This window comes from Gadus macrocephalus, chromosome 3 (genome assembly GCF_031168955.1).
Source record: "Gadus macrocephalus chromosome 3, ASM3116895v1".
NCBI lineage: Eukaryota > Metazoa > Chordata > Actinopteri > Gadiformes > Gadidae > Gadus > Gadus macrocephalus.
In genome coordinates, this window is record NC_082384.1 from 112,533 (window position 1) to 126,992 (window position 14,460).

The window sequence follows — 14,460 nt, forward strand, 5'->3', positions numbered from 1 at the left end:
AAAGAGATTATAACCTGAAAAAAACTAAAACTAAAATTCAAACATCTGTAAACATGATTTTGTGTTCTATTTTATCTTCTTCATCATTTTCACCAACACATTTTCAAAGTTCAAACAATTTCACCAGCGCATTTGCAGAGTTTCAAATCTGGCACTGTTCTAACAGTGTATTTCATTGTTGCCCCGGTTTTGAAACCTTGTAAATGGGATTCTGCAAACAGGTGTTCATACATTGAGAATTTTAAAAACTTGTAAAGGTGTACGTTTACGACATTACAACGTATTTTTTCAGAACTGACTTTTCAGCACTGACTTTTCAGAGATTTGACCACACAGGCGCAAGCTTTGAGTCACGTGAATATTGGCAGTGTTCTGACGCCACTCGTTTTGAAACTCCTGACAGTCGAATCTGAAAACGTTCCTGGGGGCGGGACCATTTAGCTCTAAACCTATTGGTTGCTCTCGGCTGACGTACATTCCAATCACATGTGCCGTTCACTGGGCTGTGCGTGATTGACAGTGCTCTGCTGATGACACAAATAACAAGCGACTTTCGCGGTTGATTTGGATTTCCATTTTCTGGAACCATGGCTGTTTCCCAAAGTGAAGGCTGCAGCCTTGCTAGGACGTGTCCTTGCTAGTCGCGTCCTATGGAGATGAGACTCTGGTTCCAGAAAATGGAAATCAAAATCAACCGCGAAATCAACCCGTTGTTATTCGTGTCATCGGCAAAGCACTGTCAATCACGAACATCCCGGTGAACGGCACATGTGATTGGAATGTACGTCAGCCGAGAGCAACCAATAGGTTTAGAGCTTAATGGTCCCGCCCCCAGGAACGTTTTCAGATTCGACTGTCAGGAGTTTCAAAACGAGTGGCGTCAGAACACTGCCAATATTCACGTGACTCAAAGCTTGCGCTCAAATCTCTGAAAAGTCAGTGCTGAAAAGTCAGTTCTGAAAAAATACGTTGCAATGTCGTAAACGTACACCTTTACAAGTTTTTAAAACTAAATATTCAACCTTTGAAAACGTATTTCTCAATGTATGAACACCTGTTTGCAGAATCCCATTTACAAGGTTTCAAAACCGGGCAACAATGAAATACACTGTTAGAACAGTGCCAGATTTGAAACTCTGCAAATGCGCTGGTGAAATTGTTTGAACTTTGAAAATGTGTTGGTGAAAATGATGAAGAAGATAAAATAGAACACAAAATCATGTTTACAGATGTTTGAATTTTAGTTTTATTTTTTTTCAGGTTATAATCTCTTTTTTCAGTGTTGCAAAACCTTTTTTACAAGGTGTTGAGTTTTCAAACCCAGACTTACACGCCTTTGAAACTTTTTTTTTCAGGTTTGAATTATGGCAGGAAACTGACTCCATACAAGTCCCCGCTGCTGCGGCATGTAGTATCCCATAGACGGCAAGTACATATGATTTTACACGAAAAAGACACTGAATTGAATCTAGTTTTCAAATTAAGAGTTGATGATTTTGAATATGCAGTTTTTGTTAATTCTGGAAACCTGAAGTGCTTTGCCTGCGGCAAGGAAGGACATTTGGTGCGAGCTTGCCCAGTCAAAACCCCTGGGAGACAGGCTGAGCCTGCTGAGCCTGCTGAGGCATCAGCAGCTCAGTCTACAGCAGACTCTTCAAAAGATGTTGACACTGTAGAGCAGCAGGCTGCAAGTGTGGAAACTAACCTGCCAAACAATAAAAACATTGAGGGTATAAAATAATATATTACAACTAGAATACAGTATGGGGAGAATCCAAATAATGAATCTCAAAGTGTTGTTGAAAATGGAGAGCAGGTGGTTAAAAACCTTGAAAAGGCAAGTGTGTGTGTTGAAACTGTTGACAATGACAAACAGAGTGAGTGTGTTGTTCAGGAGGAGGGGAACAGTAGTACCACAGAACAGGCAGAGTGTGTAGAGGCTGGGCGCATCTCTGCTGCAGCAAAGCATGACAGTGAGGAGGGGGTGATGGAGTAGGAAGAGAACCTGTGTAAGGCTCCCCTTTTAAAAAGAAAACAGGCAGGTGAAGCATGTGGCTCTAAGTCTAAGGCAAGGAAACCAGCAGCTAGTAGGGAGCAGGAGGAGGAACAGATAGACACAGACTCAGAATGCAGTGATGAGGAGACAGGGTCTAGTGGCGGGGAGGAGGAGATGGAGGACTGTGGTACAGACAGCCAGCCCCTCACTGACTCACAAATGCCTTCTGCTTCACAGCTGGGTGAAATGTACTCTGTAAAGAGTATAAGGGGGTTTTTGCAAGAGACCAAGAACATGAAGAATCCCAAATATAAGGATTACTTTGCAGATGTAAAAATGCTGTTGGTATCTGTAAATGCTCAGATGAAAATGAGAGGGGAAGGAGGGTTCACTGACACAGAATATGACAGGTTGAAGACAATGGGAAAGAAAATAATAAAACAGCTAAATGAGTGTACATAAAGCAGTGTGCCTGCTGTCTCTGCTAGCATGTGTGTCTCTCTTAACATCTTTTTTAATGAGTCATTTTAAAATTTCCACACTCAATGTCAATGGAGCTAGAGATGTGAAAAAGAGGGCTTGCATTTTTGAAACTTTTAAATTGAAAAAAATGAATGTTATGATGTTGCAGGAGACCCATAGTGATGTTTTTAATGAAACAGGCTGGAGGAGGGAGTTTGACGGACAGGTAATTTTAAGCCATTTTAACAGCACTAGTGCAGGGGTGGCTCTCCTTTTTTCCAGAGATTTTAGTCCTGTATCTCATGTGGTGGAGGAGCGGGTGCAGGGGAGAATGCTTGTGGTTAAAGCAAAGTATGAGCGTTTTAATATTGTTTTTATTAATGTGTATGCCCCTAATTTTGGCCCTGGCAGAGTTCTATTTTTAAATGAACTCAGTTTGGTTTTAAAGGAATGTGTGCCAGAGGATTATTTATTTTTAGGAGGGGATTTTAACTGCACAGCAAATCCATACATGTGATAGAAACCACCCAGAACCACATGCACCTTCTCAGAAGGCGATGCTTTCACTCATAAACACTCACAGTCTGAGTGAGGTATGGAGAAAAATCCACCACAATACAAGGCAGTACACTTGGGTCCACAGCAGAGAACGTATTTTATCTTTAGCTAGGTTAGACAGGTTTTATTGTTTTACGCAGCATTTTAGCAGTTTTAAGAGGTGTAACATATGTCCAGTGGGCTTCTCAGACCATTCCATGGTTTTATGTGAGGTTTTTATTAAAAATCTTAAGAGTAAGTCTGCTTATTGGCATTTTAACACCACTTTGCTTTTAGATGCGCATTTTAGAGAAGTTTTTATTTATTTTTGGAGAGGTTTTAGAGAGAGGAAGGGGGATTTTATTTGTTCAAAACAATGGTGGGACCATGGTAAAGTACAAATAAAGCAGCTTTGTCAGCAGTACACTCTCAATGTTTCTCGTGACATGACCAAGTCTATCAAAGATCTGGAGGTAGGTATAGTGGAGCTGCAGAGTTCCTCACAGTCCACAGGAAATGGAGGCTGTATTGAAAACCTCAAATCTAAAAAAGCCGTACTGGCAGACCTGCTGGGCGCCAGAGCGCAGGGGGCGCTAGTCTGCTCTCGGTTCCAGAGCGCTGCGCTGATGGTTTCTCCCTCCAAGTACTTCTTCAGCCTGGAACAGAAGAATGGCCAGAGCAGACAAATGCACTCGCTGCAGGCAGAGGATGGGCAGACGCTGACACAAACTGCAGCCATCAGGAGTAGAGCGGTGGCGTTCTTTGTGCAGCTTCACAGCAGTGAGTACCAGGAAGATGATGCTGCTTTTAACGCATTCTGTCAGGACCTGCCCACAGTGTCAGAAGAGACTAACAGGGAGCTGGAGGGGCCCCTGACTGAGGCAGAGCTGTTTGCAGCCTTGCAGAGTGTGCAGGGGGGTAAGGCCCCCGGCATAGATGGTCTGCCGTCAGAGTTTTACAGAGCGTTCTGGACAGAGCTGAAAGACGATTTGCTGGGGGTCTTCTCAGAGAGTTTTGAAGACCTCTCACTCCCCCAGAGCTGCAGGAGAGCAGTGCTGACGCTGCTGCCTAAGAAGGGAGACCTGCAGCAGATAAGGAACTGGCGACCCGTCTCACTGCTGTGCTCAGACTATAAGCTGCTGTCCAAAGCCCTGGCCAACCGTCTGAAGAAAGTGATGGAGCAGCTCATCCACCGGACTCAGACTTACTGTGTGCCTGGCAGGTCTATTGTTGACAATGTGTCACTAATTAGGGATATTTTGGAAGCCTCCGGTTCATTGGGCTTAAATGCTGGTCTGGTTTCGTTAGACCAGGAAAAAGCTTTTGATCGGGTTGAGCACCGCTACCTTTGGAAAGTTTTACAAAGGTACGGCCTCAGCCCGGGTCTGATAGCTAAGATAAAGGTCCTGTACGAGAACATTGAGAGTGTGCTGAAGATAAATGGTGGTCTATGCAAACCTTTTAATGTACAAAGAGGCATAAGACAAGGCTGCGCCATGTCAGGTATGCTGTATTCACTGTCCATAGAACCACTGTTGCAAAATGTTCGCCTTTTATTGAGGGCCTGTTTTTACCTGACATCAGTACACATGTCATCAGCCTACACAGATGACATCATCATTTTTTATCAAAAATCAAGAAGATATTGAAAAACTGAGCCAAACTGTTGAAACATTTGGAAAACTCTCAGCGGCCAAGGTGAATTAGGAAAAGCCTAGAACCCCCTGCTGGGTTGCTGCAAAAAATTCAAACAGTCCTCTTAAACTTCTACTGGGATAAATTGCATTGGGTTCCCCAGAGTGTACTATACCTGCCAAAAGAAGAGGGGGGGCAGGGCTTAGTACACCTGGGGAGCAGGGCAGCAGCTTTTCGGCTTCAGTTTGTACAGCGTTACCTTTCCTGCAATGATGATGTCGTCTGGAGGCAGGTAACAGGCATCATTTTAAGGAGGATAGCAGGCCTCGTTTTAGACAAGTCTTTCTTTTTATTGAATTGTGATTTTTATCGTGTGTGTAACTTGCCTCCTTTTTATCATGGACACTAGCGTGGACACTTTTTAAATGGGACAGACTGGGGCCTGCAGCCTCTATTTTCTGGCTCCTGGAGGAGCCCCTGGTGTGCGGGGCCCGGCTGGACATACATGACGACAGCAGCCCTGCCCTCACCCAGCGCCTTCGCTCCACGGGGACGGTCAGGCTGAGGCAGGTGGTAGACGTGGCAGGTCCCGGGCTACACGACATGCAGGCTGTGGCCTATCTTCTGGGCCTGAGGTCCAGCCAGCAAACCAGAAACATCTTGAACCAGTGGAGTAACAGGCTGAGCGCAGAGGAGCATGAGATGCTGAGGGAGTACAGCAGCGGGGCGGAGGTACCGAACAAGGGAGATCCGTTCCCGGAACTCAGTCTGTCCGTGGACCAGAGCGGGCTGGACAAACCAATGGGCATTTCTAGATCCATGTTGGATATACAAATGCTTCCGGGGAAAACCTTGTACAGATACTGTGTGGTGGCTGTACACAAAGAAAAACTGAGCACCAACAGACACAGTGTGGAAACAGAGGCTGCATGGCCGGGCGCCAGTGTGGAGGCTTCTCTACAAGCCTCCACTAAACAAAAGGACAGGAGACCTGCAATGGAGGATCCTGCAGGGGGCGCTGGCTGTCGATGTTTTTATCTCCAAAATCAACCCTACTGTGTCAGAGACTTGTCCCTTCTGTGACCAACCTGAAACCCTGGTTCACTGCTATCTTGAGTGTCACAGACTGAGTGTTTTATTCCACGTTTTAAAAACTGTATTTATTAAGCTGAATGCTGAACATTCATAACATTTCCTTGTTCATTTCAAGTAGTCATTTAAACAGCTTTACTAATTATTATTATTTTTAAACATGCCATCTCTTTATGGCAATATAACACAAGAAACACACTAAACTAAACACATCACGTCCCTTGAAAGGAAGAATGTTAGGCAAAACAGCTTTATACTCAAGGCCGTCCCGTCCATCGAAACATGTTAACACGGCTCAACAACAGTACAGCCAGCGGGACTCGAGCAGACAATAAAACTTCCTGCACACTTGCAAGTATCACTAATTAGAAAAAAATCACAAAGCTTCAGTCCCTCTGAACCTTGACCGAAAGGTTGTGATTTTCTGAATTTTTAAGAACTACGGTACTTATCAGGAACAATAAAAAAACAACAAAGATCTTGATAATTTACTCCAGCTCATTTCTCAATGCCTGCAAATTTGATTTGAGCCGCTTTCTACGACGTCTTTCTGTTGGTGTCGGGTCAGCCTTCTCTTCTTCGTTCGTTACCAGACTCCGGTTGCATTGTGGGATAGCGTAGTGAACTCCGTGGTTTACTTTGGCAGTAGCACGCATTCGGAAACGTCTTCCGTACTACACAATGCGTACTGAGCATTCCGACGCGCTATATTTTTTGGCGTACTGCAAAATGCATACTATATAGTAGTCAAGTATGAGTATTCGGATTCAGCCGTTTTTGATAAATGGGTTTCCCAAATATAAAGAGCTAGCGCCTGTTAAAAGACACACAAGCTGTTTGAGACACAATCAAAAAAAGTTGAACGAAAATGTGTGTCATAAGCTTATTTAATTATGCCAATATTCTGTGATTAACTTTAAATCTTTACACTGTGATCATTGAAATTATGTCACATTAATTATTTGTTTTAATTGGGCATTGCAAAATCATCAGAAATAATTATAAATAATAGAGATAGCAATAAAAACTAATTACACAAAGTGTAGCTTATATAGTCTAATGAAAATGATATAGCTACACTTAAGTTAAATAAGTCAATGGAACACACTGGAATAAATAAGTTAGACTTAAAATGTTCCATATTTGAGCAGCACTCAAAACAAAAGAGTTATTACCATCAATTATTGATTCTTAAGTTCTGTTCATTCAGGTGAATGAGTAACCCCAACTATTTTTGAGATTTAAGTTACGTCTACTTAGTTCTTTTAGTAAGATGTACTGTTAGGTTTTACAGTGCACACACACGTGTCACACACACACACACACACACACACACACACACACACACACACACACACACACACACACACACACACACACACACACACACACAAATTGTTAAAGCGATATAAGAGACTGTACTTCACACACTGGGCTTTCTGGGTGTTTTCTTTAAACAACCAAATGAACCTTCTCTTCCCAGAAGGGCCTGAGTTTCCCCGGTCCACCTCGAGTTCCTGATGAGGACTCGGCCGCCAGGATGCAGCTCATTCATTAATAAATATATGTAGGCCTATATGTGTGTAGTAACAAGGAGGTTTCGGGGATATTAGATAATTTGTCAAATAATAACTAATAGTGTAAAAGGATCTAAAACATGGGTAAAAGATCGGGAAAAACTGAGATAACGGGGCCTGCAAAGGTTATGTTGGAGAAGCATGGTGAATCGGCTCTGGAGGGTTTAAAATATTGGTGCAAACTGGGCTTTCCTGAAATGGGGAGTTTTAGCTTAAAACGATTACAGGAGTTAGAGAGACGGTTGTTGGAGTCAGAAATGAAAAAGAAAAGTTCCAAACTATGTTGGTGTGCATTTTATTAGTGGGAAAAAGAGAGGGCCAGGATAGGAAAAAAAATCAGCCAGGGACAGAGAGCGTAGAGAGTGTAGGGATTTTTAATCTCAATGTCACCCGAGATATAGACCCGGACCTGGACTGCACCGGCGGACCGCGTGTGAATCCCCCTTCTCCTTCCCCGTATGACAACGCCCCTGAAGCCGCCTCATCGGACAATCTCTACCCTGACCTCGAAGAAGAGGAGAAAGCCCCCGCTCGCAGCGCGAGAGAAGATAGGCCTGCAACTCGTAGCCAGGGGAAAGCTCCACAGCAGGCGACGGCCACACCGACCAAGCGGGAACCCGTCGCCAGCCGCCAGCCGCTTGAGGAACCAGGGAATGGCGTTCTCCCCAACTCCTCAACATGGGGACGTGATGGATGGACAATTCCCCATGATCGAAGTACTGAACCCCCAGGATGACAGTCCAGCATACGTTTTCCGTGCATGGAGACCCAGTGACATTAAGGACATAGCGGAATGGCTCCCAGACCCATCTGTAGTCGGGGGGGCTGCCTCCGCCACAGCCCTTCAAGAGTTGGTCCAACAACTCAAGGCCTCCATCAGCGAAGTTCGCCAACTCTGAGCGTACAGACTGACCCTAAGGTGGGGTCGGATCCAAGGCGACATGCCCGGGAGGGACGAAGCTGATTTAATGTTCAATTGGGATCAAGGGTCCGTGTACCACCGGCTGGTAGAGGGACTGTGTGAACGGGCCAGGAGGGCGTTCCCCATGGTTAGAGATTGGACCGCTATTCGAAAAATCAAACAAATAGAAGGCGAGACGGTGGCTGACTTGATGGACCGCGTTGAAAAGGTGTTCAAGATCCACGGGGGAGTGCCTGTACCAACCGACCAAGTGGTCCAGACTCCGTACGAAGAAAATCTCACCGCGGCCTTCCTGGATGCGTTGGCCGACAAAATATCGGAATTCATAGAGACACACTGCATTGGGTGGCGTACCGCCAGACTTGATTTGATTATAAGTCACGCGACCCACGCAGAAAACCTCTTCATGAAGAAAGAAAAGCTCAGGAACAATAGAGACAAAGAGATAACCAAGAAGCTTCACCTCGCCCAACTGGAGGCCCTGGAGGATCCTAAGCCCACCCGTCCTGACAAAGACCAAAGAACCGACCGGCCAGAAGGGAGAAAGTCCCGTGGATTAATCAACCGGGACTGTTTGTATTGTGGCTCCAAGGATCATTGGTTAAAAGATTGTCCCATTAGAAATGAGGAAAACGATGAAGCGGACGACTGGGAATAATCATCCCAGAGGCAGAGGTGAAAGGGGGCATTCGCATTGACGGGACGCAGGAGCAGGCCAGGTCCAAGGAGGAGGTATGAGCACCATAACACAAACACAACGCACACAAGCACCACATCCAAATGATTGTTGTATGGTTTTCACCAGCCTTACGCGACCTAATCAGCTACATTTAATATTATATACAATCTATCACAACCAGTTTAATGGTCAACCATATCACACAGCCATGACATGACCCTGACCGACCCCGACTGACCCCCGACTGACAACGTGACGGGGACAACAGAAGTGTGTTGCCTAATATTGAAAATGCAGATTTTTATATTATGATATTTTGTTAATGTTTTATGGCCAAAATGGCAACAAGGTGAATTGACGAACGTATGAGAGAGATTGGAAGAAGTATGTGTTATGGAAGGAGAAGAGATAGATGAGAACGGAAGGCAAGACAAGATAAGGAAAGGGGTGGGGAGAAAGATAACCCATCTGCATCAAGTTTTGTTCAAATAGATCCGGACCTGGACAACGCTCCTCCTTCTCCTGCTTTCAGCCCGACCAGTGGCCCAATCCAGTGCTAATACCCCACGTCACGACTCCTCTACATCTGACTTTATGAAGTTACAGACCATGGGAGGCCCACCTGAAGAGCTACGGAACGGTCTGCTGGACGACACAAGGAGACAGTCCAGCAGGACCAACAGCACCAGAGTGGTGGCCTCCATGGTGCCTGTGTAGCCACGAGGAAGTGGCCTGAACAAAGAGACAAAGGAGGGTCTCAGAGACGGGAGAGACGTGGGGACAGGCACTTCAAAGGACAGCCCGTGATGCGGATGAGAGGCAGGAAGCAGAGAGAGAGGTGGAGGCGTGTCCAGGCGGATGGAGAGAAGAGCAGTGTACGGAAAGTATCGCACTAGACACAGCATTCACATATATTACAAGAGAAATATCTAATAACTAGTAACTAGGACTGTGTATAAATTGTGTGATAATTTCTAAAAAAATTACATCTGTAAGGTTTGAAAGTCATCAGGAAAAGTGGTTTGAAGAAACATAGACAAGTAGAAAAGTTGAAGGTTAAAGAAATGTGCTAGACAGAGTCCAAATGTACGACCATGATGTATGCTACAATGTTTTTCAGAGTTAAAGTAGAGGGTTTTTGGTGCGCTCGCAACAGCAAGCCATGCTTACAGGCCTGGGCTTTCCCTTATTATGGTAAATTGACACATGGGAAAGTCCATGCGTCAAGAGGGGGGATGGGGAGCCCACAACACAACCTTGGGTATACCAAAGCAAACCAAAGGAAATAATTACAAAAAAATAAATAATGAAACAAACCCCATGTAGGTCCCTCAGAGACATCATGAAGGACAATGGGAAAGAGAAGAAGAATACCGTTTAAATGTTGGGTTATACTGTGTGTTATTAATACTGACTGGATTGACAATTAATGTTTAGAGTAGTAAACATTAAGTGCTTGCCAACTACTCATGTGTTTGTATCATGGAAGCAGCATTAAGGACACATCAAATACGAAGAATATTTTTTTAGTTTTTATGTTTTTAAAAGGTAGCCTTGTTTCTTTGTTTTAGTTATTTTTATTTTCGTTTTTATGACTTTTTTTGAATATATGTTTATGGGGATAATTATCAAAAGGGGGGATTCCCAAAGAAATTATCCAGTGACAATGGTTCACATTTGGTGAACCAAGTCATCCAACAGAATTGACCCACGCAACCATTGTGCGTACCACCCTCGGAGTGGTGGGACAGTAGAGAGGGAGAGTGGTCCCGTAGAGAACAACGTCTACGGGACAACAAGCCAAGGCAACTGCAGATACAGCCCAAGGCAGGGCGACTCCACGATACATGGATTACTATCAGAGACGTGCCTGGAATTCACCAAGGTGGTTGGAATCATTCCAAGTCCTGTGGATCACAGCAAGGTAGCTAAGAGTGCTACCCAGACCCACGCCAGCCACTGCAAGCGGGCACCATCACCAACAACAAAGGTCACTTCCGACCCAACCCCCCTGGCCGTCACCCCACACTGAAACCAGGGTGAAGTGCAAGTAACTCACCCTTACACACACAATCACGTCAGAACCAGGCCCAAAAGACTGTCTCTGGCCTGGGGAGAGATGGGTCCAGAATCGACATCATTCAGAATGGACGCCAGCCCTGGACCACTATCTGATGGGATTGATAGTGTGATGGAAGTTTAATTGTATTTTTCCAGGTGATGTTAGGTGATTTTATGCTACCTTCTGTAAAAGCGAACGGTGGTATAAATATCTGTACTTGGAGGCCATGGTTGGACATAGTAGATTATGAACATATGCATGTTTTGATTAAGTGATCATTTTAATCCTAAAGGTTGCATCATTTTGTGATTATAAATAATCAAAGGGGGGATTGTGATGGAAAATCTACATGTTGTATTGTTTTGGTCTATATGAATTTAAGTTTTGTTGCTATTCTGTGTAATTTTATATAGTGTCTGCCTTCTGCTCTCCTTTTGGGTCATTTAAAGTGTGAACGTTCGAGAGTCGTGTGATGCATTTTATTGCCTGCCTGTTCCTATCTTTTCGTGTGTCATCTCCCAAGCAATGCTTTGAAGTATGGGCCTGTTCTTCGACACTCTGGCTAGCGTAAACAAAGTCAGAGAGTTACATGGCACGGCCGCCGACCCCACCTTAGCCTCGGGGGGGGGAGCTTCAACTGTAAAGATAACAATCTGGTGAACAAAGACTTTTAGTATTGGGGGACCACCCCCTCCACTGCCAACCGAAGTGAATAAGAACTCATTGATTCAAACACTCAGTGGACTTGTCTGAGCGTACCTTCAGAGAATGAAGTAACACGCAAAGAAGAGCTCCCATCTGAGGCCTCAGATTATTGTAATGTATGCCTGTTATGTTGTTTGTTGATGCATGTTGTGATGTATCTTTGTTCGTACTTTTATTACAAATATACTGTATATAACCACTAATTGTCAACAGTATTGTGTGCTTTTTGCATCTAAATATCTCATCTGCTTAGACGCAATATCTGATACAGAAATTGCCACGACACCATCATCATCAATCTAGTGTAGAGAGAATAATCCTATTTCCTATCAATTTAATATGTAGAAGAGCTTTGTCCAAACAAGATCCAGAGACATTCAAAAGGGTTTACTTAGACTAGAGGAACCCTCTCCTGACCTGCTGGTATCTTTACACTTTTCGGCTTACATTGGTTTTAATTTTTTTGTTGTGGGCTGTAAGCGAACAGTAAACCAATATATTTTGGCTGTATTGGAAAGTTTGGTGACATCTTTACATTATAATTATTGCTTCAGCTTATCAATACATTGACAACTGGTCAACCACTGTATATTTTATTAATATGAAGGTTTTGGACTGACCCAACACAGGGCCGGCTCTAGTTATTTTGGTGCCCTAGGAGAGATTTGGATTCATAAACTTTGCTGGAGTGCATTTCTCTCATGTAAACATAAGAAAAATCGAAAAAATTATAAATACTATCTGGACAGTGATTACTACTGGTTTTGGTTTTGAATTACAATTATTTGGACGATTGAGTGCATGCAGGTGAGCGGGAAGACATCTTGAGTGAGGGGCGCTGTCGCGGCAATTTCTCTATCAGAGTTTGCGTCTAAGACAGATGAGATATTTAGATGCAAAAAGCACACAATACTGTTGACAATTAATGATCATATATATTTGTGATAAAAGTACGAACAAAGATACATCACAACATGCATCAACAAACAACACAACAGGCAAACATTACAATAATCTGAGGCCTCAGATGGGAGCTTCTCTTTGCGTGTTACTTCATACTCAAGGTACGCTGGGGAGAAGTCCGCCGAGAAGCTAAAGTCAGGAGCTTTTATACACTTAGATCGGATCCTTGAGGGCAGTTGGCCCCAATAAACCAAAAACCTTTGTTAACCAGATGTTAATCTATTGATTGAAGTTTTGTCAGAGGTTAAGAAGGTGGTTGAGGCTGTTCCTTATCACCCTTTGCTTCTCTACGCTCCCCAGGGGGTCAAGTAAAACAGGCCCAAACCAAACTACATACAACACGGAAACGGAATGTGAAACCAGATTACATCACATGAAACACTAAGAATTACATATTTAGAAGACCTTGCAGAATAGCAAGATTTCAAGAACGGGATGTGAAACCAGATTACATCACATGAAACACTAAGAATTACATATTTAGAAGACCTTGCAGAATAGCAAGATTCCAAGAACGGGATGTGAAACCAGATTACATCACATGAAACACTAAGAATTACACTTTATAAGACCCTGAACATAACATGTAGATTTTCAATCACAGTGCTGCCCTGTGTAAGCCATAATTGTAACCTTGAATCGGCTAAATATAGGTTGATCTTTCGTTATATTTGCCCCAGACTATGCTTCAATAGTGATTAAACAATGATTAAAAAGGCAAATTGTGATGGAAGTATATTCTTGCTTCATCTCAAATTTTGAGTACGTAGTACGTTCCAATTCAGATCCTGCGAAAAGAAGTATACTTCAAGGACCCGGATGTCGTACTCAAAACGGGCTAATCGTGAAGTGTGAATCGAAGGACACTTTCCGTACTCAACGGCAGCCATCTTAGCTACGTAGCGGAAGAGGCGGAGCCAGGCTGAGCCAAAGTCGGCGCGTTTTCCACATAGCCTGCATTAATAGAGTCATTTTGTAGTTTATTCCATGTAGTAGTACTATATATATTAAGTTAACACTACTTTAAGTACGATTTATTCACGTACTTTTACTCTGTGTGGCCCATGAACCCCCAGTGGTTTTCCTTTTCGGCCCACTTGTTAAGGAGTTTGAATAGCCCTGCTGTACAGACTGAGCACTGGTAACTTTTGACTTTTCCTGGTGTCTGTGGAGAAAACACATAGTTTTCCTGACTTGTAAACATCAGTATCAGCAGAGTCTGATAACAACAAACCGGTCTGTTTTCATGTTCTGTTTGAAAGTCCTACCTCTGCTCTCTGGAGGGGCGTCCATCTTTAAGGTCAGGAGGGTTATCCATGGACCGGTCACTCTTCATGGAGACACAGCTGGGTCCAGGGGAGTCTGCTCTCTCCTGCCTCCTTCGGAAAAAAAAGAACCATCTGGAAGTTAGGACTTGTGGATATCGTTTCATTTGATAATTTATTGCAGGGCTACTCAACTACTTTCTCATGACTTTTGATTTCAAAAATCGTTCTCAGTTTGTTGAAATGGAAATTTAAGGGGGGGGGGGGGGGGCATTCAAAGTTATTATGGCATCCAAGCACTTACATGTTGACACCCTTCATACTATTCATAGAGTGTTTATTCACAATGCGTTTAGCTAACTAATAGAGCAGTTAGTTGCTACATTTCTACACAGACCTGCGTTATTCTTCATGGATAATTTGTTTCAACAAATCGCTTTACCTCCAAAGATAAAATCAAAACGTTTCAATAAATGGGGCCGATTAAAAGAGATTGAACCTTTAAACATTAAACCTGTGAAGTCTCCTACAAGTCGCCTTAATATTAATTGCATTCATTCGATTG

The 14,460-nt window shown here is 43.6% G+C and overlaps 1 protein-coding gene and 2 long non-coding RNA genes across 6 annotated transcripts in view; 2 read left to right on the forward strand and 1 right to left on the reverse strand.

The window, feature by feature from the left end:
• Positions 1-14,460, reverse strand: part of LOC132453279 (NACHT, LRR and PYD domains-containing protein 12-like) — a 410,038-nt gene that overhangs the window by 104,625 nt on the left and 290,953 nt on the right. The window contains exon 9 of one of the 4 annotated variants that reach the window (XM_060046072.1): positions 13,899-14,009. The exons of the other annotated variants lie outside the window; for them this stretch is intronic. Coding sequence (XP_059902055.1) covers positions 13,899-14,009 — 111 coding nt within the window. The remainder of the gene's footprint in view (positions 1-13,898; positions 14,010-14,460) is intronic. 4 annotated transcript variants of the gene reach the window in all.
• LOC132453350 (uncharacterized) overlaps positions 1-14,460 on the forward strand; it is a 74,766-nt gene that overhangs the window by 57,181 nt on the left and 3,125 nt on the right. The gene's annotated exons all lie outside the window — the stretch shown is intronic.
• On the forward strand, positions 7,614-11,422 carry LOC132453391 (uncharacterized). The gene is made up of 2 exons (XR_009524690.1): positions 7,614-9,775; positions 10,227-11,422. It is a non-coding gene; the product is annotated as an uncharacterized LOC132453391 (long non-coding RNA).